The sequence below is a fragment of the Cuculus canorus genome, chromosome 1, assembly GCF_017976375.1.
Source record: "Cuculus canorus isolate bCucCan1 chromosome 1, bCucCan1.pri, whole genome shotgun sequence".
Lineage (NCBI taxonomy): Eukaryota > Metazoa > Chordata > Aves > Cuculiformes > Cuculidae > Cuculus > Cuculus canorus.
In genome coordinates, this window is record NC_071401.1 from 108,876,297 (window position 1) to 108,901,687 (window position 25,391).

At 36.6% G+C, this 25,391-nt stretch overlaps 1 protein-coding gene across 3 annotated transcripts in view; it reads left to right on the top strand.

The window, feature by feature from the left end:
- The window catches only part of CADM2 (cell adhesion molecule 2), a 660,645-nt gene that overhangs the window by 523,703 nt on the left and 111,551 nt on the right, over nucleotides 1–25,391 (top strand). For all 3 annotated transcript variants that reach the window (XM_054052742.1, XM_054052751.1, XM_054052759.1), the window contains 3 exons: nucleotides 11,715–11,867; nucleotides 14,310–14,447; nucleotides 19,355–19,525. In XM_054052742.1, the coding sequence (XP_053908717.1) occupies nucleotides 11,715–11,867; nucleotides 14,310–14,447; nucleotides 19,355–19,525 (462 nt within the window). The remainder of the gene's footprint in view (nucleotides 1–11,714; nucleotides 11,868–14,309; nucleotides 14,448–19,354; nucleotides 19,526–25,391) is intronic.

Below are 25,391 nucleotides of genomic sequence, written 5' to 3' on the forward strand. Positions count from 1 at the left end.
CAGGGATGGTGCAGCCACAACTTCCCTTGGCAGTCTATTCCAGTGTCTCACCACTCTCACAGTGAAGAAGTTCTTCCTTATGTCTAGTCTAAATCTGACCCTCTCCAGTGTATACCTGTTCCCCCTGGTGCTATCCCCACAAGCCCTTATGAACAGCCCCTCCCCAGCTTTCCTGTAGGCCCTCTTCAGGTACTGGAAGGTGGCTGTAAGATCTCCTCTGAGCCTTCTATTCTCCAGGCTGAACAACCTCAACTCTCTCAGCCTGTCCTCGTAGGGAAGGTGCTGCAGCCCTCCAGTCAGTCATCTTTGTAGCCCTCATCTGGACCCGTTCCAACAGCTCCATATCCTTCTTACATTGAGGATTCCAGAACTGGACACTGTATTCCAGATGAGGTCTCACAAGAGAGGAATAGAGGAACAGAATCACCTCCCTTACCCTTCTGGCCACACTTCTTTTGATGCATCCCAGGTTATGGTCAGTCTTCTGGGCTGTTAGCGCACGTTGCTGGCTCACATCGAGCTTCTCATCGACCAGCACCCCCAAGTCCTTCTCTGCAGGCCTGCTCTCAATCACATCATCCCCCATCGTGTACTGAAAATGGGGATTGCCCCAACCCAGGTGCAGGACCTTATACTTGGCCTTGTTGAACCTCATGATGTTCTGAGAGGCTCAATTCTCCAGTCTCTCCAGATTCCTCTGGATGACATCTCATCCTTCTGGTGTGGCAACTCAGCTTGGCGTAACCCACAAACTTGCTGAGGCTGCACTCAATCTCACTATCAATATCATTGATAAAGATATTGAACAGCACCGGTCCCAGTATGGACCCCTGAGGGACACCACTCGTCACAGATCTCCATCTGGGCTTTGAGCCGTTGATCACTACTCTTTGAATATGATCACCCATACAGTTTCTTATCCACCATACTGTCCACCCATCGAATCCATATCTCTACAATTTAGAGAGAAGGATGTTGTGGGGGACCTTGTCAAAGGCTTTACAGAAGTCCGGATAGATCACATCCATTGGTTTACCCATGTCCACTGCTGTGGTTACCCCACCACAGAAAGCCAACAGTTGGTCATACAGGATTTGCCCCTGGTGAAGCCGTACTGGCTGCCATTAATCACCTCCCTGTCCTCCATGTGCTTTAGCATAGCTTCTAGGAGGATCAGTGTACTTTTGTTTTAGTTTGCAGGAAGATTAGTATTTATACCTCCTACTTCCATAATGTCATTATCTAATATTTCTAACTTACAATGAATTCTCATTAACCTGAAACATACTGATTGCATTTTCAATATTACCCTCAAAATTATATGAAAAAAAACCCCTAACTTCTATTAGTATTTTCTTAGGTAGGTGTGGGCTGTTATTACAGGTCTCCATTGTATTATTTGCATTTTCATATATTACTTATGCAGTAGTATTCCATCAGTAGACCTTCAGAAATTACCTTCCTAACTGAGAGCCTGTTTCTGTCTGTAATTTACAACATATGACACAGTATGATATATGCAGTTTTGGAATATTGTAGAATTATTTTTTCCTTTTACTATAATTGCCAGGATCAGTACTACCCAGAATAGGATTCATCTTTTTAGAGTGCTGCTGCATTTGAACATATAGTTAAATGATTTCCTCTGTAATCCTCAGGGCTTCTTTCCTGTGTTACTGCTTTCAAAATATCAGTCTCCAACTTGGTATATAAGATTATAATTTCTACCCATTACTTTTATCTATTGAATCTCATTTATTTTAATTCTTTCTGTCTCTAACCTTGCCAGATCATTTTGCAATTTTAATTTTTGCAGCTGCATATTTGAGAAGTATGATTGTTAAAGATTTTCTAGGCTACCGTGCTGTGGCACATGTCCAGTTGCATTAGTATAATAGGAAATCTTGTAATCCCCATTGCAGGAGGCATCAGATAAGCAGACCTTGTAAGACAACATTTTATCCTGAACAATGTGATTTTGTTTTATTTTTTAGAGGTAGAGTTAAAGTTTATTCCAACATGATAAAACAACAAAGCCGTGTCATAACTTGTATATTTTGGAAGGACATGAAACTTAAATTTCATATGTAAAAGTGAGACTGACCCTCAGATAATCTACAACAGTAAACGTCATCCTTATAATTCTCAAAAGGCAAGAATAATATAAGTGCTATGCCTCTTCAGTATCAGAAATAAGCATTATAAAGACCCTAGAAGGCAAGTTATTCTCTTTTTGTTTATTGTCATGTTTCTTGAATGCTCTCGAAGACAGATACTGAAGAGAATGCAGAAAATTATTGTGAGAGAAAATGTAGCTCAATGCAGAAAATCTGGCATGTAGGAAGGTTTTACTATATTTATTCCATTCATGAAGGACACATAATCCTCCTGGCCTTCTTTTGTCAGTTGGCAACAGCTGGAGAAACCTCTCTTAGCAGATGCATTCGAGATCATAAGTCATTGTAAGTCACCTTAAACTGTTCTCATTTTATCCAGATTGCAGAAAACAGAGAATTGTTGATATTTCACTGAAGAAAGTACACTGTTGTTTGGATTTTCCTACTTTAAATAAAACCTGACCTGAAAAATAGTAGGTAAACTTTTAAGCACAGGTTTAGAGTCTCTAGTTCTTTGGCCTTTCCAGGGCAGTAAGCAAGCACAGAGAACAAGACTCTGTTACTGAGACTGTAGGCAGCTCTTCTACGGAGAGCAGTTTACTGTACTCCTTGACATATGCATTATACAATGTGAAAAAAGAATCTGACAAAACATAAAAAGGTGAAATCAGCTTGTTGTGGAACATTGTTCTCCAGATAAGCTAATCAAATATTTCAGCAGTATTTGTCAGCTGAAAACAATCTAGTCATTTCTTAACAGATTGCAAGACAGAGCACAAAGTAGAAGATGACCAGATGATTAGAGGTAAAAGAAGTATATTCCTGTTGACCCTGTTATTTCATCCTTTTGATTACCAAGTACTTTAGAAGGGTTCAAAGAGAAATTTAAATGCATTGGAATGAAAGTAAAACTAATCTCCAAGGATTATTATGCTATTCTACCATTTCATAAACCTTACTTAGCACCTTCTATGAAACTCAGTGATGCCCTGAATGTATTAAGTAAGTACATGAATGAGTTGGAAAATTCATTGAAGTTGAAATATCCACAGCATCTGAGTGACACAAAACTGTGAAAAAAACTCTATTTGGAGTGTCTTTCTGAACTCATCTGTGTTACAAATCATTTTCCTAATGGGGGAAAAATATCATCATGTATCTGCAAACTGGCCAGCATACTGTTCAACTGCCAATTAGCCAAAGATCTGTCCGCAGTATTGTGACCTTCAGGTCTTGCTATTTTCACTAATTTTACTTAGAAATTATGCCACCTTTAAAGGACTCCAACAGTATATGCATCTGCCAATCTAATAAGTTGTATAGAAATTTCTAATATAATACCAACAGCCTTTTTCCCCACTTCAGCTTTACCTGTGAAAGAAGACTTCATTTCAATGTTTCTGTCTAAGTACTGAAATGTGTCATGACTCTAGACTAATTAAGAGATCATCTATCTTTCTGACCTTTGGACTCTATTGGAATCATGGCCAGCTAGTAATAAGATCAAAAGTGATAGCTTCAAAGATACAATGCCATGGAGTTCATTTCCAGTGAGAAATAAAAATGACCTCAGCTCACTTAGAAACAGAAATAGAAAATGTGATAACTAAATATCCACACTGCCACACTAACCTTGTATCCCTCTGTGTACAAAAGTAATCAAATTATGTTATTGGAAAAGATAGAGAAAGAAAAAAAGATTTTCTTTCCACATACGAATAATAGCGAAGTTTAAAAATATTAGGAGTTCAGATAACATGCAAATACCTACTAAACAGGTAAGATATCACTAGAATAACTGTGTATCAGTTGGGATTACCAAATTAATACAGCAACAGAAGAATTAGTACATTATTTTTTTAAAGGAAATTGAAATGTTTTGAAAAGGAGTATAAAGGGTGAGAAAACCAGACACAGGATAACAATAATAGTTTGGCTTTTTTTCATTTGCTCCCCTCCTGTGTTTTTTCCTTTCCTTGTGATGATGGTGGCAGTCTGTGGCTTGACAGATTTTGATGCGTAACTATTGGCAAATGTTGTAGATCGTTCCTATAGGCATCTTGGTGCATTGAGTTCATTAGGAACAAAGCAGAGGCCTTCTAAATTATATCTATGTGTATCCAGAACCAAAACATAAATCCCTTGAAGTTTATTTCAGATTTGATGATGGTAAAGTCAGAAAATCAGAATCTGAATATCAGGAGGATTGTTTCAGTTTCAAAAGTATTAAATTACTGAGAGTTTAGCACGACCTGTAGAGTTTCACAAATCTTTCTGGTTCCAAGTAATGGTTACATTATTCCCATGACAGAGGGAACAACTCTAACATAGGGAAAAAAAAATTGTTGAGTGAATCCCAGGATAGCAGCACATGCCAAGTTAGCATTGTCAAAACATCTGCAAATTACTCTAGAGGATTCAGGAGTTTAGTTGGGTTCCCCCCCACCCCTTCTTCAAATACACAACACCAAAGACTAACAAGATTTAGTCATTTTACAGAAATACGGTTAGAGATGCTGCTGTCTGGTTACTACACCTAACAGGTCCAACTGCCTTTTCTGCCCAGTATGAAATGTGGATTTTTTTGTCATGACAGTTTGAATTTCTAAGTTTCTTTCATCTCTTTGACATAATTCCTATTGCAGGATTTCATTACATGAATACATATGGTCATTATATTTTTTAGTGCAAAAAATAAAGTACAGAGTTTTGCGATTGTTAACTAGGAGACAAGTTATTGCAATGGTCATCAGTCTCAACAATTGCTAGTCAATGCAGCTGAAATACATGACTATCTTTTACTCATAATAATCAAAATTATGCAAATTATCAAGATCGCATGTTTCTGTGTCAGAAAATATTCTGAAATAATTTTTTTCCACAGCAAAAGAGAATGACAGGTAAATTATAAATATCTACTTAGGAATAAGTATTTTATGCATAATTATTTCATACCTTGAAAATTAACTACACCATATGTGCCTGCGAATTACAGGAGACTGAAATAATATATTAAAGGCATACTCTAACTTACTATGCAATTATATTTCTTGGTGCCTTTTGTATTTCCTGTAAGTGCTTGCAAGATAAGAACCCAGGAAGGAGATGTCGGTGGTGTTATTCTCTCTTACTGTTTTAGCATTGGTATATTTCCCAGAAGCTGAATACACATTCTACCTTTTTAATCTTTTTTCTAGCATCTCTGTATTGTGTAAAAATGTAGGTATGCAAACTATTGATAAGCTAATGATTCAGGTGAAAATACCCAGGAGGAGGCCAGAAAGGTCTGCTGTCTTCTAACAAAGTGAAACGGGAAAAAATAATCAACTTCCAGAGAAGGTTCTGAAAGAGCAGGCAGAGATAGAACCGAGGCTAGGAAATCATGCAAGTCAAGTGAGGACAGAGCTTGCAGAGTCTTTACGACAAAACTGTCTTTTGTATGCTCACCTGGGCTGTCTAGTCACTACAACAATACACATAAGTAGTATTCAGAAACTACATATGGAATACAAATGGAGTTATTAGTATAAACTTCTTAAAGAGTAGAGGAATAAGTTCTGTCATTTGAGTACAATACAGCAGCTATATTTTAGTATGAGACACTTTAAAGAGAAGCCAGATGTTTCCTGTTAACTTCAATGGGGATCTAGAGTTATTTACTACCATTTGTTTTGTACAAAGCATGGACACTGGGCATTTCGGTATATAGGAGATCACAGAGTCATAGAATCATAGAATAGTTAGGGTTGGAAGGGACCTTAAAGATCATCTAGTTCCAACCCCCCTGCCATGGGCAGGGACATCCCACTAAAGCAGGCTGCCCAAGGATCCATCCAACCTGACCTTGAACACCTCCAGGGATGGAGCATCTACAACATCTCTTGGCAATCTATTCCAGCGTCTCACCACTCTCATGGTGAAGAAACACTTCCTAATGTCTAGTCTAAATCTGACCCTCTCCAGTTTATACCCATTCCCCCTAGTGCTATCCCCACAAGCCCTTTTGAACAGCCCCTCCCCAGCTTTCCTGTAGGCCCCCTTCAGGTACTGGAAGGTGGCTGTAAGATCTCCTCTGAGCCTTCTATTCTCCAGGCTGAACAACCCCAACTCTCTCAGCCTGTCCTCGTAGGGAAGGTGCTGCAGCCCTCCAGTCAGTTATTTTTGTAGCCCTCGTCTGGACCTGTTCCAACAGCTCCATATCCTTCTTACATTGAGGATTCAATGTAAGAATCTGTATTCCAGAAGAGGTATTCTGTATTCCAGAAGACACTGTATTCCAGAAGAGGTCTCACAAGAGGAATAGAGGGACAGAATCACCTCCCTCGACCTGCCGGCCACGCTTCTTTTGATGCATCCCAGGATATGGTTGGCCTTCTGGGCTGTGAGTGCACGTTGCCGGCTCACATCGAGCTTCTCATCGACCAGCACCCCCAAGTCCTTCTCTGCAGGCCTGCTCTCAATCACATCATCCCCCATCGTGTACTGAAAATGGGGATTGCCCCAACCCAGGTGCAGGACCTTATACTTGGCCTTGTTGAACCTCATGATGTTCTGAGAGGCTCAATTCTCCAGTCTCTCCAGATTCCTCTGGATGACATCTCATCCTTCTGGTGTGGCAACTCAGCTTGGTGTAACCCACAAACTTGCTGAGGCTGCACTCAATCTCACTATCAATATCATTGATAAAGATATTGAACAGCACCGGTCCCAGTATGGACCCCTGAGGGACACCACTCGTCACCGATCTCCATCTAGACTTTGAGCCGTTGATCACTACTCTTTGAATATGATCACCCATACAGTTTCTTATCCACCATACTGTCCACCCATCGAATCCATATCTCTGCAATTTAGAGAGAAGGATGTTGTGGGGGACCTTGTCGAAGGCTTTACAGAAGTCCGGATAGATCACATCCATTGGTTTACCCATGTCCACTGCTGTGGTTACCCCACCACAGAAAGCCAACAGTTGGTCGTATAGGATTTGCCCCTGGTGAAGCCGTACTGGCTGCCATTAATCACCTCCCTGTCCTCCATGTGCTTTAGCATAACTTCTAGGAGGATCGGTGTACCTTTGATTTAGTTTGCAGGAAGATTAGTATTTATACCTCCTACTTCCATAATGTCATTATCTAATATTTCTCACTTACAATAAATTCTCATTAACCTGAAACATACTGGTTGCGTTTTCAATATTACCCTCAAATTTATAGGGAAAAAAAAAAAAAATCTAACGTCTATTAGTATTTTCTTAGGTAGGTGTGGGCTGTTATTACAGATCTCCATTGTATTATTTGCATTTTCATATATTATTTATGCAGTAGTATTCCATCAGTAGACCTTCAGAAATTACCTTCCTAACTGAGAGCCTGTTTCTGTCTGTAATTTACAACACTCGTCACAGAGATGTGTTTACTAGAGCGTGTATCAAACTCCAAATCCATGCAGAATGTCCCCATGCATGTTCTACTTTCTTTTTCAGCTGTTAATTAAATAATAGAGAAGATTTTTTTTTTTTATGATGCTTTATTTAAACTACTTGGGTAGATCTTCAAGTTGGCTTGATCCTTGTGATAAAATTATCCTGTTTGGGGCAATTGTCTCTTCAAAGATAAAGCAATCAAAAACTTTGCAGAAAGCTGTTGAAGCTCAAGTCCTTTAAACAGAGAATAATAAACTAGACGAGGTCACTCTTTAAAGAAGTAGAACTCAGGTCTGCTGGAAGAGACCATATATGGAGTATTGTAAATAAATCTCATTCCTTTTCACCAGTTCCTTCAGGAGTATTTCTTCAAGCTTTTTCTCACCAGTAGATACCTTTCAGTAGCTGGCTTTGGTTCGGGCTCCACTGGGCTTCCATCAGTCAGGTTTGGCAAGGGCTTTCTCTCTGCTACACACAAGACCTGTGTTCCACTCAGTCTCTGTGCCTGTGGATTGCTAGCTGGCTAGAAGTGCTCCTGGCTTCTCCAGTGCTGCAGACTGCTCATTTGCAGTTCAAGATAGCAAGTACTCTCTTCCAGTGTGTTCCCCCCGACCAGCGTGCAGGAGCCAGGAATACACAGTTACGCAGCTGCTTTTTCTCTCATCCAACATCACCCTTTTAGCAAAATATACCTAACAAAGAAAATGGAACAAGACCAGTTCTAGCATCTATCACAGCTGTCAATTTCATAGGAGGAACTGGTATCTTTCTGAACAGATCTAGCTAAGAATATAGACATAGATGTTGGAATAAAGTTTGCAAATAGGATTCTAAAAAGACTGTGGTAAGTGGTATCCTTGCCTAAGCACTAGAAGTAGAGATTTCTCCTCGGTTTGCTCTAAAATCTTTGTAGACAGGAAAGCTTACAGATGTTTAGGATTGAAATTGGTGGCACAGATAATTAGTTGCATTTAGACTTAGCATTGATAAAAATGTTTCTGACAAACGGCTTTCCTGCAAAGGAATTTCATGTCAGTGCTGTTTGCAGTATTTTTTGCAAAGGCTCTGTGTTGGTATTTCTGTTACAAAACTCTTTCTTTCTGTTCTTTCTGTGAGAATTCACTTCGGGCTGAAACATGGAATGTCTGATCTCAGCTCTTGATCAGCAACTGATTTTACCAGCATTCCAGAAAATTGACTAAGCTGAGGTTTCGATGTTTTACAAAGGTTAGAAAATTGTGGAGTGGAGGAAATGAGAGAGGGGAGCAGTAGGTATGTAGTTGACGCAGGTGGTTTGTATTTCAATTGATTTTTTTTCTCTACTAGTAGGATCAAAATGTTGTGCTATTGGCATAGACCATTTGTGCTCTAGTGGAATTCATTACAGTTCTTTTTAGTGTATGAAGTTCTGCACATTGCCCCATCTACAGGAAAATATTTTGACAGCTACATAAATCTTTATCACAAGACTATAGCAACTGAAAATTATAACGACATAAAATGCTATGTATTATGACATATTGAATTATTTTTTAGATAATTTGTGATTAAGTGAAGGCAAAAATCACCACTTTCAAATTATGGGGTGCTGAGGGTGTGTTTTGCTTTTGCTTGGTTTTTTTTTGTATTTTCTGTACAGTTCTCCAAATTATACATATGGGTGTGGTGGTAGTCAAAGCATTTGGAAGCACTGGGTCATTTTGAATTTTTTTTTTGGGGGGGGGAAGTCAGTAATGTGAAATAAACTACCATTCTTATGTCTGCTCAGTTTGCATCTGACTAGAATTGACAAGCTGAGAAATGAATTCTGTCTCCATCTACTTCCTCAAAGATAACAACAGCTTCACTGTTGTGAGGACTTTTGGCTAGTAAAACCACAGTCATCAGCTTTGCCTGCTATTCTGGGTTGGTAGAAGCTTGCTTCTATGTAGTTTTTGTTTTCTTGAGTTTGTTTTTGTTGGCTGTTATGTCAGCATATTGGTGTATACATAGCTTTTCATTTTGTGGTTTTTGTTTTCCTTGCTTGTTTGCTTTAATGTTGTACCTATTTTCTATATTCACATGCATTTTATATTACATACCATATAATTATTCATTTCTTGCCATAGCTGGCCAGATGATACCTGGAATGTGTCCATCATACACAATTTCAGTCTCTTTGCTGTGTCTTGGAGCAGCTCACAGCACGCTAGTGTGTTAGATCTGCTTAAGCTCTCACCTTTCAGTCATTAGACCCTGCAGAGACAAAGTCAAGCTTTAGCTTCTGTACCCTGAAATAGCCAATAAACTCAGCTTGAGATCACTGTAAAGAAACCTGGATGGAAGCCTTAAAAGACAACAAATCCAAGGGACATTTTTGCTGAATATTCATTGCAGCTGTTTATTTTGGTGTAAATCATCCTGTATTGGTAGTACTTGGAGAGCTTTGCAATGGGGAAGAAATATCTAGATTTAATAGCAAAAGAACCACACTAAAGCTCATTCTTGTCACTGGAAGATATAAATGTTAGAAAAACAAATATGAGAGCCTTTGGGAACTTTAGAAAGAGGTGAGTGAGAAAAGCATTAGGGACTCGAACATCCTGGTTCTTCTCACAAATGGAATGCTCTCCCAGTAATTATAATAGTCTTGTTTTACTTTTTATTGGAGGCCTACTATAAAAATAGACTCAATAAAGATTCAAATACTGCCATGTCAAAGCTTTGAGGTAGAGATATGGACTCTAGAGGTATAAAACAGAACTTACTGAGTGATATAGGCTTTTGTATTTTCTGCTTAGGAGAATTACAGTGTTTATATATATAGTATATAGTAGTATTTCTATGCTGTGGAAAGACTTGATTAATATATGTAGATTCCTGAAACAGCTCTACAGCAGAGAAATTGAATGTTTGGGAATGTTTTGACTGTTTTTAAATAGACAATGTGGATTAGTCTAAATATAGGCTTTGAAATATTAAAAATTTTAAAACATTAGCTAAAGTGACATTTTTAATTTAAGTACATCTCCCTGCTCCTCTTCCCTCAGTGGTTTTGTGCAAACAGGATTTTTTGTAGGAAAGATTTTGTGATACAAAACCAGATTTTTATTCATAATTGAAAAAGTGAAGCTTTAATTACCTAAAATCTTTAAATGTATTATATATACAATCCGACACAAAAAAAAACGTGACTAACCCTATAGCTTGGGCACCAAGAGTGAGAAGGGAGAGACAAAGAGACAGTGAAAGAACATGTTCTAAATTGTCACAGTAAGGCAAAACTCAGCTCAGTTGCCTCACTCAGTATGAGTTGATGCAAGTTCAAGAGACGTTTTCTTACTGCCAATCAGAAAGTGTTGGTGTGCAAGAGTGAACAATAAGTTAAGAAGTTTCTTGTGAAACTGAAGAAATCTATGATGGAAACTTTTCAATTATTGACTGAGGCTTACAGTGAAGAGTTCCCAGAGATGAAGTTGGTGCTCAAAGGAACCCATTTTTTGTCAGTAGAAGATGTGAAGGCAAAACTGATGACAATCCTCAACAGCCTTTCAGAAAACGATCTGCAGAATTGCTTTGAAACTTGGCAGCATTCTATGTAGTTGTGTGTCAACTCAGCAGGGAACTGCCTTGAAGATAATCATAGTAGATTTTCTTAATTTGTTAAATAAAAAGAGTTACAGGCATAGTCTTGGAATTTTTTTTGTGTCGGACCACATATACATGTAGAAGTGGAACTTTTACTATATCCATGTCAGCAAGCTACTTCTTAATTGAAAATATAATTTGTTCATAGATGAAACAGGTTTCTCAATATTGACCCAAATTTGTAAATATGTGAGAAAAAAAAGTGGTTTTAGGAAGGAGTTATTTTAGGCACTGAACAAAGCCATTAGGAGCAGAAATCATGGTCAATGGTGCTGGGTTTCTTTTCAGAGGAAGATCAAAGGTAACTAAAGTCTCTGAGTTTCTAGATATATATGCATTATAAGTCACTCAATACACTATTCAGAAACTTGGTAAACTGTTGTGCTTTATTTCGTAGAGAAAACAAACTACTGTGCCTAAAGACAACTCCATCTGTATCCCTGTATTGTAGAGCGTGATTTCACTAGGCTGCTTCATAGAAACTCTTTTATACCACCTTTTGTTAATGTGCAGTTTCCTATAGTATAATATGATTTTTTGTTTTTCAGCTCTGAGGGACAACAGAATTGAACTGGTCCGAGCTTCATGGCATGAACTGAGTATCAGTGTCAGTGATGTGTCTCTGTCAGATGAAGGGCAGTACACCTGCTCTTTATTTACTATGCCTGTCAAAACTTCCAAGGCTTTTCTTACTGTTCTTGGTAAGTATAAATAGCTAGGCACGAAGAAACTAGTGTTAAGTTTCTCAGGCTTTGGCAAATTATGATATGAATGAACTTTTCTAAAGCTTGGCAGAAGATATGTGTAAATGTCTGATCTTGTTTCCCTGAAGTTTGTTGTTTCATATTGCTGTGCTGAAACCCAACATGCCTCTTACTATTTGCACTGTGGCAGGATAATTAATTAGGAAGCACAAATACTGCAGTATGAGTTGTCCATATAATGGACAGAACTTCTACATCTCAAGCACCAGAAGTATGAAGAAGGTGCATATTTTCATCTCCTAACAATGTTAGGAGGCAAAGGGGAGAAAATCAGAAAGCATGAAATCAGAACAGGCTTTAGAACTTTATCATTTTTCCTTAGCTGTGCATTTTCTTGGCTCATTCTGCTCATTTTTTTGTCTGTAAAGTGCATATTTTCACTGGGCTTGCTGGTTCTTTTATGCTTTATCCTCTAAATGCTCTGCTGTTTTCCCTAAAGGTTATGGATACACATAGAAAAGGAATAGATTTTGAGAGATGCCCAGGAAATAAAGTTTCTGCTCAAAGCTTTATATGATTCCATGAATGTCAGTAGCCCAGTCAGCTGAAATTGCTGTAGTTCATTGAAACACACCTGTGTACCTAAAAGGTTATATGATTTTAGAAATTGATTTTTATTTTTCTCCTTTTTGTGTCCCTGAACTTGACTCTTTCTTTCTTTTTGTTTTATTTTTATATCTAGACAGGCACACAGGTCAATTTAATAAGACTGATGTAAGATGTTCTCTGTGCCAGTAATAGTGACATTAATCCAGCCAGGGAATTAGGTTTCTGCATAGGATGTGAAATACGCCTCCCTTTCAGGCCCTGTGAGACTATTTTACAAAAATTTTCAAGAGTTTTTCATCCATTAAGGACAAAAAGTACCCACTCAAAGGAGAATATTCGGGAATAAGAACAGTGTACCATTAATTAAGAGATAACTTATGATCTAAATATTAGATGAATAAACTACTTCAACTCTTTAAATGGCAGGTAGACATAGAAAGGTGTTACAAAGACAAAAAAAATAATCTCACTAGTATTTATTAACCAAATTTCTTGATTTTCATGGTACTTTCATTTTTACCTTAATTTTGTGAGTGTTTAATGAAATTTTCCCAATGTCAGCTACTTACCTTTAAATAATGAAAGCTGCAAGTTGGCTGTCTTTTTTCATTTTATGTTTGTAATATTCTATTTCAAAGTAACACTTTAAACTCTTGAACACTTTCTATCTGAGAAGGGGATATTTTCTCTTGAAATGTATTGTCTTTTAATCAGATCAACTATTCTTTTATGTACTAATAATCTCTTATTGACTGCTGTGTAATGGATTAGAAGATTTAAGTGTCAAGGTATTCTAGTAGACACCATTTTCTGTCCAGAAAGAGAGAAGAAGGTTTGTTACAGAAATATCCTATGCAATGGATAGTGCTGCTTAGTTTTTATGTACATAATCATCTGTCATTTTTGAAAAGAGATGTAAACAAACTAAATTGTGAAATACAGGATACAGAATCAATTACTGTGACTGATCCCTTTATCTGTCTACAAATACTAGTGCATCAAAGCACTGAAGGTGCAAGTTATGACAATGACATTTTCAGAGACTTTAAAATTGTGATGATCAGTATCACTTTACAATAAATTATTCTTGTAGTTTTGGAAGTCAAGTGGATTTGTAGTGTTCAGATTTTTCCCAATTCTCTTCATATTTTTTTTTTAAATCTTCCATAGTTCCTTGATAAAAAATGATTTCCAAATTTAATATGACGTGTATAGTATTTCGTGATCACGTGGCCTCTTCCAAAGTACTTGAATTCAGCTGAAGAATTCTCCATAGTCAATGGAATTGTGATTACACTGATTGTTTTTTTTTTTTTTTTTATTATATGTTCTCCTAAGATGAAGTAACTCCTGTATTTATTTTCATTTTCCCTTTTCTCAGGTTTTTGTACAAAAATCTTAGATCTTAGGTCAGTTCAGCTTTTTGTTGACAGTTATGTTTTGTTTTCACAACTGTACTTCTGATATACTTTATTGGCTTGCTTGATGTGCAGACCCCTTTAAACCTTATAATAGCAGGTTGGACTAGACCTGCATGCAGAGTAAAAGTAGATAAAATAGTTTTTAAAACATAGTGTCTTCCTTAGAAAACTAGATAATTTTTGTTTTCTTTATTTGTTTTCTTATTATTTAAAATCAATTACCATTGAGATTGACAGTATATTTGCCATAGGAAACAGGATTCACTGACATTCAGTTTTGATAGAAGACAAGAAACTAATTACTCTGTTTCCAGCATTTAGAGCATATGAAGAATTGAATTTTAAGTTGGTCATATTTTTGTGACAGCAGGTGACACTATCAGAAACATTTTGTTTATTTGCCTGCTAGGTGTTCCTGAGAAGCCACAAATTACTGGATTTACCTCACCAGTTATGGAGGGAGAGAGGATGCAGCTAACTTGCAAGACATCTGGTAGTAAACCAGCAGCTGATATCAGATGGTTCAAGAATGACAAAGAAGTTAAAGGTATTTAAAAGGACTTTAATGTAATTTGGTCCAATTGTCAAAACTGTATGTTATTTAATTTATTTTTTCATTCATGCAAATACTATTTTCATTGTAAAGATCCTCATATTTAGTTGTTGAATGAATCAATAATAGTATGTAGAACAGGAACTGACTTTAATTTGTTTGAGTGATCATATAACCATCTTTTTATTTTTTGCTCAAACAGTAGAAACTGATATTTTGAATTGCTCTGAACTCTGTTCAGCGTAATAAGATCAACTGTGATTCTTTGCAGAGAAAGGTTTTATGGATTATATTTATCACAGCCATACTACTCACCCCAGATACTGTACCTCTTAATTTCTTTTTGCGTTTCTTATATGGCATATGTCTGATTTGGTCAATTCCGGGTTCTATGATGCAGTCCTGTAAGTAAAGTGACCAGGTGAGGCAGAATTGTCTATAGGTGGCAGGACGTGGCACTTGCTGTAAGGGAGCTACAGAGCCTGATTTGGTGAAGAGTCAGTATGTAACAAATGAGGGAATCTCAGTTGGGATACTGGAAACCTGCAGCTAAGGTAAGGATGCTGAGAGTGTGCATTGAGAAGCAAGGAGAAGATAGATTTCAAAGGGGATGAGAAGAACTTCACAGGGAGAGGAGTTGGACAAACTCTGCTGTAATTTAAAAGTCATCGGGTGACTAAACCAAAAGCTGAAAGTAAAGATTTGCCTTCGAGGATGCAGTTAGACAGGAGAAGGATGCGTAGAAAAGATATTTCTGTCTTCTCTTGCACTTTGTAACTTGTTTTCTTAAAACTTAGTTTTTTAGTCCATATTCCCATAAATGCTGGGGTAATTTAAATTTTATTTTAGTGAATGGATGGAGAGAACATCCTATAACAGAAGGCTTAGTCACATCTACCACAGCCAACTGAGGTGCCCATTATAGAGTAGATGAATAAAAAGGATAAGGTATTTATATTTATTCATGTCACCTCTATTCATTCTGCTATAAGACCAGATCAATAAATGATTAAAAAAACAACTTTTCTGTCTAGAAACAACTAAACAACTTTTATCTGCTTTGTCTCACATTTATCTAACATGGTGGATTTTATTACCTCAACAAACTACCTCAAGCAAAGTTACGGTATTAATTACAGAATCCATTAATCTTCCTTTGTTATTCTCTATCACAGTTCTATGTACAGAACCAGAGCTGTGATATAAATTTGCTAAATAAGGGAGATTACAGTTGATTGTCCAAAGAACCCAATCCATTGTAGAATCATAGAATCACAAGGTTGGAAAAGATATCTAAGATCATCAAATGTCTTTAGTTTTTTGATGAAAACTAGAATAGTGTTGAAGGAAGCAGGAATTTTAGGCTGCAATAGTTTGAAATGTGTTTGAAAAATTTTAACAAGGGTAGCAAATGAGGAAACAGAGAACGATTCTTTCCAGCCACTGGGAAATACGTGGAATTTGCTGAAAGAAAAGCAGTTTCTAATCAAACATAATTAAAAATAAGAATTTAACAATACAACTAACACTCATGGCACAGCATAGATTTCATCATCCAGAAAAGATGGCAGGATTAATACAAGTATTCAAGAGATGTAAAGATTGAAAATGCAATGTCAATAAGCAATGTCAATACTTTAAGAGAACTGCTGATACAGTTAGCCTAACAGCAAGGCAGCATATCGCAAAAGATGTTATTTTAGAAACTATATTTTAAAATCTGGTGTAATGACTTTACCTTTATTTCAGCTGATGTGTAATTGACGTGAAGAAAGCAATTTGTTGATTTAACTCTTTGACTAATTTGTTCTTCTTAACTGTTCTTAAAGGGATGTTTTGTTTTTTTTAAAGGGGGTGGGGAAGGAACATAGATGATGTGTGGGAAGAAGATCACTAAAGGGAAAAAAAACCCAAACAAAACAACAACCAGAAATAAGAGCAAAAGAGGAAAGTACTGAGCACATTCATTTCAGTTTGGTTTTCTAGGTCTTCTGAAGAGCACATTGCCATTTCACAGAGGTCAGAAATAAAATAACCTAACCAGTTTGCAGGTGAAATGATAAATCTAGAAAATAGGTATGAAATTATATGCTAATGCAGCTGACATTAAAGGTTATGAGTTCATCTATCTAGCACCAGTAAATCCAATTGAGTTACAGTGTACTATACATGATGCAAAAGAACATAAATGATGCACTAACTTCAGAGTTGAACCAAAGGGGAAAAAGCCATTCTAAAATTGTAGCTCCATTGCTATTACTCAAAAAAGGAATCATCAGCTGGCAAAGGAATACTGTTTGATAGAGTATGTGTTAATAATGAGAGAGGCTGAATATGAAGCACTGAGTACCATACCTTTTACTTTGGTACCATACCTTTTACTCTGGCTCTTATATATGTACAAAATTAACAAAGCGATTTGCAGTTTAGCATTCTAGTGTCATTTTCGGAAGATTATTAAAAGCAAAAATATCAGAGAAGCGAAATACATAGTTTTCATTTTAAAAGATGCATTTTTCAATGTTACATGCTATTTCAACAATATTATGTAAAGAAATCTTTTAATTATTTTATGCATTTTTAGTATACACAAAAAAAATCAAAGAGGCACTGAATATTTCGTCTTGATAATCCTCTAAAACAAAGATGAAAATTTGTTAGATAACAAGGCCATTTCATGGCAGAAATTTATTTTAAGTGTAAACAATAATTAGAATTGCCTTGTGAAAACAGTAGAACTATCTTTGTAAAAGATAAATGTTTCTATATGGATGTTACAAGTATCTGCTTTCATAAACAACTGACATCGGACAATGAATGATAGACATTTTATCATTCATATTTATTATTTTCACTATCAAACATCTATTCTTATGAGATACAAGCCAGTATTAGTTAATACAAACATATCTGTATGTGCATGTATCTGATAGAGGCATAGACATGGGCCCATAGTTGACCCTTAGATTTCATATGGCCAAGCCCCTTTTCAATGGTTAGATCAGGTTGTTAAAGGTCTTCTCCAATTTTGAAAAAATCTCCAAGGATGGAGATTCAGTAGTCTGTCTGGGCTGGATGTTTCAGCATTTGAAAGCTCTTATTGTGGCTGATTTTCATTATATATAGATATTTCACTATACATAATCAGAACTTACCTTGGTGTAACTTTTGTTCATTGCCGCTCAACTTTTGCTGCATGTCTCTGGAAGGACATGGCATTTGCTTCTGTATGACCATGTGTTAAGTACTTGAAGGCAGCAGTTTGATCTGATTTTACTCTTCTCTTCCTCAGGCTGAACAAACCCAATTATCTTTAGCTGTCCTTATACATTGAACACTTCTGCCACTGACAGTTTCTATGGCTTTCAGCTGAACCTATTTGGGTGTGTCAATATCTTTCTTGTACTGGAAAGCCCAGACCTGGATCTGGTACTCAGAATGCACCCACACAAGTGCTGTGTAGAGGAGAAGAATTACTTCCCTTGAATTGCTGGCTATGCTATTGTAATGTAGGGCAATTGAGTATTAGCTTTCAACCCTGTAAAGACATACTGTGGACTAATATTCAGCCTGTCCTCAAGGCTCTCAGTTCCTCCTGTATAAAGCTACTGTCTAATCATCCCCCAACCTGTTTCATTATAGTGATTTCCAGAGAAAGTGCATCTGTAATGGATCTCTTTTTTAAAAATCATTTTTCAAGAGGGTGTTTAGAATAGAGGAAGGTAGCAAGAAAATAAATGAAAGAGTGGTCTACAATAGACACATTTAAAAATTCTGTAGAATCCCTGGGTAAATATTCTGATGGCTAGCGTAGGCTGATCTCCACTGCTCTTGCATCCAGGTGAGCTTGCATTCAGTTAGTATGTATTACAATCACCTGCATTTTGCTGTGAAGAAATATCTAAGAAGATACAGCTGATAAAGTGGACAAGCAAAGAATTTCTGTTGATGAGGATGTCAACAGTTTATAGTATCACCATCATTTTTACAGAGGTAATTGACTCTAAGACTTGAACTCTTCCAAGCAATTGATATCTAGAGAAAGGCTTCTAAACATCCATTTAGGAAATTAACCGCTTTTGTTTTTCTAAAGGATTAAGCAGCCACAACCTCTCACTGAAATTAAAGTAGTTGATGTTTTCAGGAGCTGTCTGAAGTCAGCAAGCAAAAGGATGTGTACATTACTTATAGGCATAAGACTATCTATACAGATTCTTATTATTAAATTTGGAAATGTAACTCTAGGAACAAATTTTCATGTATTTGCTTTCAATATTATTGAAGACATTTGTTATTTGATTATAATAAATTTTCTTTACACCCAGTCAATATTTCTCTCACCGCCTGATCCCTAACTATTAATAGTCACTGTGGCAGAAATTGAAATTTCTTAAAACTTAGCAACCAACAGGCAGAAGAGTGCTGATATGCAATAAATTATTATTTCTTAGGGAAAATGGAAATTGTATAACTATGTAGTGTCTTCATCTATCTGGAGACAATGAAAAAGGCCACATTTCTGGATTCAAAATTGGTTTTAATCTAAAAAAAAATGAAGCTTAAGCCATTTAAGATTTGCTTTCTAAAATTGATATTTCCTGGAAATTCTATTTAGGTCATTTTCTACTCTAGTGGGATTTATTATAATTTTTAATCTGAAATCTCTTACTTCTTTTTTAGTACATAGAGGACATATGGTATCTCATTGTTATTTAGTACTTATATGTTTATGTCATATTTATATTCTCAGTCATTTGGATCTTCAATTCTAATCTAAAACCACAGTCTAATTATTAAACTTGTTTTAATGAGACCAATTCAACAATTGTGATGGATAATGCTGGGCTACTTTTCCTAAAAGTATTGGAGAAAAAAATGTTTATCTGTTTGTTTTCTTTCAGATGTTAAATATTTAAAAGAAGAAGATGCAAATCGTAAAACATTCACAGTCAGCAGCACAATGGATTTCCTAGCAGATCGCAATGATGATGGTGCAGTTGTAAGTTGCAGAGTAGATCATGAGTCCTTAAACTCTACACCTCAGATAGCAATGCAAGTTCTAGAAATCCACTGTAAGTAATACACATTATACATGCTTGCTTTTATAGTTTTGTTTTGTTTCAGAGTTTCTGTTGTGGCAAAATTAAAAAAGTCTCTGGTATTGTGTGAATACATAACATCTTTCTTTTAGCCAGCTTATCTGCTTTGTATTTATTAGGTTGGTTGGTTGCCAGGAGGTGTATTTTTTTTACAGAACTAACTCTAAAAATTTTAATGGCAGCTTTACCAGTTAAAACAGTAAGGGAATGAGTTCCTAATTTGATTTGAGAAATGGTAGAGAGGAAATGCATTTGTCTTTTTTGTTTATCATTGTAGCAATGTGAAAGAGTTCTTAAAGATCAAGATCATAGTAGTTCACAACTGTCCTTGAAAGTATCTAGACACTTGAAACAGAGTATGAAAAAGAAAAGTTTGCAGCAGACTGCCTCAATACCTTTGAATCCTGCTAGTGATACTCTGTAATGCTGTTAATAACACGAGTCCAGGAGGAAATATTTTTCAGAATTTATTTTTAGACCTTGTCTATACAGGATGTTACTCTAGATAATCAAAACTTCAGTTGTTTTGCATCTCTGTATATTGGTTCATTTTTTCAAATAGGGTTTCTGGAAACTTGAAGTTTTCCACAGTGCATTGTTTCAAAGTTGAGTGAACCTGCTTATGTATCTGTGTGCCCTACTCTGAATTCATTTTGTCGTTTGAGTCAGTTTTTATTCTTACAATCTGTGATACACTCAGGGGAACACCTTTTCACCATCAGATGACATTTTCATATTCACTTGCATTATGCTCATCATTCTTCTTGGTACAGCTACTTGGATTTCTGCAGAACGCCTGTTACTTTTGATTGCCAGCTAGCAAAAATAGGCATCTGCAAATATTGTCAGAACAGGTGATGGGGAGAGACCTTTCCGAATCTAAGTTAGGTGTAATCAACCTGTTATAAAGCAGATAAGCTTGTCCATAGGAGACAAGCTTCCACTAACTGCAACTTAGTTCCCAAGATACCATGTCAAGGACTGCTGGCATATATAACTTGTTTCTAAATGAGGCTATTTCTATAAACATCTAAGATTTGTAGCACACGTAAAATGCTGTAATGGCAAAAGCACTCCATGCACAGAGCTGACAGCATCACTAAAAATGCCTTCTGAAAAAAAGAAAAAAAAAAAGAGTGAAAATTATGAGGATGTGGATTAGCATCCACTAGTAATATATGCTGAAAATAGCTGCTTACTGAAACATTCTACCCATCATTTTACTGAGGGAGTTCAAAGCCTTTTTTCACCAAAGGGATATTAAACACCTGCCTCCCCTAATGGCTTCAGATGCCATTTGTATTGGAGACCTGAATGCTTAACAGCTTTATTTCCTTAAATTCTAAATCCCACAACCATCAGCCACTGAGCTGGCCCATGCCTTCACTTCTAAATTGCTTGCTCTTCCCTTGGTGCCCTGCTCAAAATGTTGGCACTACAGGAAATGAACCAAATCAAATGGAACAGTGGATGCAGAGATAGGACAGCTATAGGAGATTCAAACTGAGTGACATTGGCTGCAGTGTAATGAGAGTCGAGCTAAAGACAGTGTTCTGGTTTGCATGACCATCATAAGATTATCAGGCAAAAAAACATTTCTGTGGCCTCTCTTAAAAAAAGCTGATGAATATTTGTTGTTCCCTTCCAATATGCACCCTAGCTAGCAAGACACTTGCTAAATAGCTGTGTGGTGCATCTTCCTCTATGCTCATGCTTTATGTGTTGTACAAGATCCTTTTCTTTCTTGTGTGGGTTCACTGATGTTTTCTAACAAGGACAAACTGCACTATGCGTTTACAATTGCTAATGTGCTTTATGCTACTGCCCCCTCAGACTGCTGACTTATCAAAAGCCACAATGCAAAAGTAGTTCTCTATCATTCCTGCTTGCTCCATTAATTTTCTATCAATCAATTTAATGTTCTCCAACGCTAGTATTGAGTCATTATACATGGAAAGATAAGCAAGAAATCTGCCCAAAGAAACTCAAGTTTAGAAGAGAGTGTGGAAATACCATTTAAAACCATGGAGAAAGCAGTATTTTATTACTGGTGACAAGGAGACTAAGAACAGGCTATTACTGTCCTTCTCCTTACCACCTACATCTCCGTGGCTGACAGACTTGGAAGTCTGACACTGGGGAAGTTTCTGAAGGAAGCTTTATAAAAAAAGAAAGAGCTTCAGGGAAATAATGGTGTGATTCAGCACAGAACCTTGAAGGAAAAAGAGGAGAAGGATGATTTACTAGAACAATCCTAAAGGCTCTGAATGGAGTAAATTGCACTTGAACTGAGCTCTTTGATTTTATTCTGATACTGCTCACCATCATCACAGGTATTACTGTGATCACTGGAAACTGCTGACTTTTTTCCATCAATCCATAAGACTTCAAACATATAAGAGACATCCTATTTGTACCAGAGGCATGCTCACAGGACCCAATGTGAGCTGACCCAATATATTCTCAATGCCACCTGACAGCAGTGCAAAAGTAGTGCTAACAAAGCATATGAATATGGGATCCATGAGAAAAGTCAGGACAATTTGTTACTATGATATCCTATAGGCATTAAAATCACCACCAACTGGTGTGGCATTGGTCCAAAGGCCACTTCTTCTTAATTTCCCAAGTGCATTTCAGATGTGCAGAGAGCTATGGGAAATGAAAAACAAATACCATAAAATGCTCAAACAGAACAGCACAGATGAGCATCAGTTTTGCAGAGAAAGGATGCACAATGATTAGGCAACATCCGCCAGAGCTGCACTAGTTTTTTATCTCTGGTGCATGGATGCTCCTTAAGAATTATCAATATATTGTCACAGGTTAGAAGAAAAGGGCAATAGTAAATTGTCTAGCCATTTCTGCCCTGTATAATTATGCTTCAAAGTAAAAAAGGTCTGCATCATTTCAAGCAGCTAGCCCCTGACGATGACCAAACATTTGTGGCTTCATCAAAACAAAGTGAAGAAAAGGAAAATAATGGGACTCTAGGAATACAGGATTGTGTTTGCATCTATTGGATGATAGATAGAGAAAAAGGCAATCAATGCAGTGGTTGAAATGACAAATGTTTATTTATGCCTAGTGAAAGACAGAATAAAATTTAATCTATCCTAGATGATGAGACTATATGAAACATACTTTTAATGAGTCGGTGGAGAGGTGTAGATAGAGGTGCTTATGAGTCCAGTCCACACAGCTGCTTCTATCAACAGCTTTAATAGGAAGTGAACTTAACAAAATGAAAGCCAGTAATGCCATCAGCAACAATATCAGTATGGAATATACTTTATTTCCTCTTCATCCTCTTACACAAATCTTAGCTTTTGTTAGTGTGATAGAGCAATCCATTCAGCTTTTCCCATTAATATTACAGCACATGAAATGAAGCTGAGGACTAAACTTTCAAGATATAAAAGCTTTCATTTTATTTTAGTATATAGGTATGTATGTAATAGAAATATCACTCTGAATCCTTCTGCTAAACTTTCCTTTTTTAATGGTTAGGTCCAGAAGTAGAGATTAACTATATTATTTATAGCTTGACCAAAAGAAGGATATCTTGAAGGAAACTGTGATCAGTTCTTGTTTTCATAGGGCTTTCCAAATTAATTTTTCAGATTTAAAAATATTAAAGTATTAAAATACTAAGAATGCTGTTATAAGCATAATGTGCCTCATTCCAGACAGTAGGATAATTAGCTCCTCCAATCTTTTGAGCTTTATTTATTACTAATTTATGTTATATCTCACTTGTGCTTAATCATGTTCATCTGCGTGTCATGCTCTGTGCACTGAAGGGCAGCCCAGTTGCCCAAATCATTCTGTTGTGCTGAAAGATTTGGCTGTAATTTAGTTTCTACTTGACCAGCAGAGGTTTGTGGTAGCATGACACTACTTGCTGAGTTTATTTTTTCTCTGACCCTTACTGTCAACACTGAACCTAAAATAGACTCATATCCCCTGTGGCTTTGCTCTGAAGTTAGCTTGTCAGCCTAGCTGCCACTGATTATTAGGAAGTGCTTCTTGTAAGAGATAAATACAAATCTCAGAGAAATATTTCATTTCATTGTTACCTCTGCATTCAAACTAAGCTAAGAATACATACTTTGTTCCTGTGTTAAAGAATCACAGGTGCAGTGCTTAAATTTTGAAAGATTCTCAGTATGATATTTATGAAATTGTGTGCTGTGAGTCCCAATATACACTCCTGAAACGACATTTTTAGGTCAAGTACAACTTCTGGGCCATATCTAGGAAGTTAGTCAATTCAGTTCATCCACCCTCTGTGTCCCAGACGTGTTATTTCCCAAAAGCAACATCTTCTCTTTCCTTCAGGTCTTATCTGACCAGAAGCTAGCCAGCACGTTGCTTCCCACTGAATGGAATGCCATAAAATTACCCAGTGGTAATTACCTTACCTTGGTGAGGTAAGGTAAATCCTTAAGGATTTACTGACTACAGGAAATTACCCAGAAGACCTCAGCAAAAATTAATTGTCTGTCCTAGAGACTGCTTTTGAAGCTTTAAAGTGAAATCAAATCATTTGAACTTCAAACCCAGTCATCATGATTCTAAAATGGAAGCTGTGATATGATCTGTGCTAACAGACTCGGGGAGATTTTGCTCAAAAGCTGACCATATTCCCAAATGACAGCACTAATAAGCTAAATATGTGTTATGTAAAGAAGTGTCTAGAGAGGCAATTTTGAGTAAATTCCATATTGACAGACACAGATGTGCAGTGAATTGTCAGTCTGACAAGTCTATACCCATCAACAGACTTGCTTCTACAGGCTATAGCAACAATGTTTGTGTAATAGGCTCTTTCTTCATTTGTGGATTGTTATTAGATTGTTTTGTACTGAATGTCTGAACTTGACTTTAAAATTAGGCTGCTATTCCAAGAGAATGTTCACTATTGTCTGGGAAATAAACTTATTGATTTTGAATTAAGTAAACAAAATGCCTTGAATGCAATGCACTCATGCAGCCATGTAGAAAAGTGTGTGTGTGTGTGTGTGTGTGTGTGTGTGTGTTTGTGTGTGTCTGTGTGTATCAACAGTGTACTGCTGTGATTTCTGATGGATTAACAAATGTAGGCTTCTCTGACAACAGGATAGGGTTAGGATTTCTGCTGGTGTAAAGCAGAATATTTTAATCAAAAAGCTACATTACCTAATGCTCACTGAGTTTATCCTGATATTTTTAATTGGCTGGTTTCAGGGTTTTATTGGAACAGTTTCTTCAATTATACATTCTGAACAAAAATAAGTGAAAATGTATGAAATTTGTATGTGTGTGTGTGTAAATATGTGAAAACATAAGATGTGAAATACAATATACAATACACATTCATATAGTACTATGTGAAATAAGGCATTATAAAAAAGGGCAAGAAAAGGGTCATGAATAGTTGACTGTTAGACTATTTGTCTATGGAGGAGGCCTAAGTCACTGACAGTTGCAATTCAGAACAGTATATATATAGAAAAAAAAATCTTTAAATCTAAATGTTTAATTCTCATTAATTAGTTACATTTTAAATATTTTAGATGACTATTCAAGATGACTATTTCAACCATGGACTTCCTGTGTTTTTGTTGTTCAGAAGGCATAGATGTGTGTCCATGCAAAAGCACACAGAATTGGACACGTCTTAGCTATGATAAATTACGAAGGAAGAGGGACAGTTTTCTACATTGCCTACAGATGGTCTTTCTGTACTCTGAATGGGTAAAATATGTGTCACAATTTCATTTTTTTAAACTGTCTGGCTGCTAGCTGAGGCAGACCATTTGCCTCTGATGCTCTTCAATTAAGACAAAAGATTTTA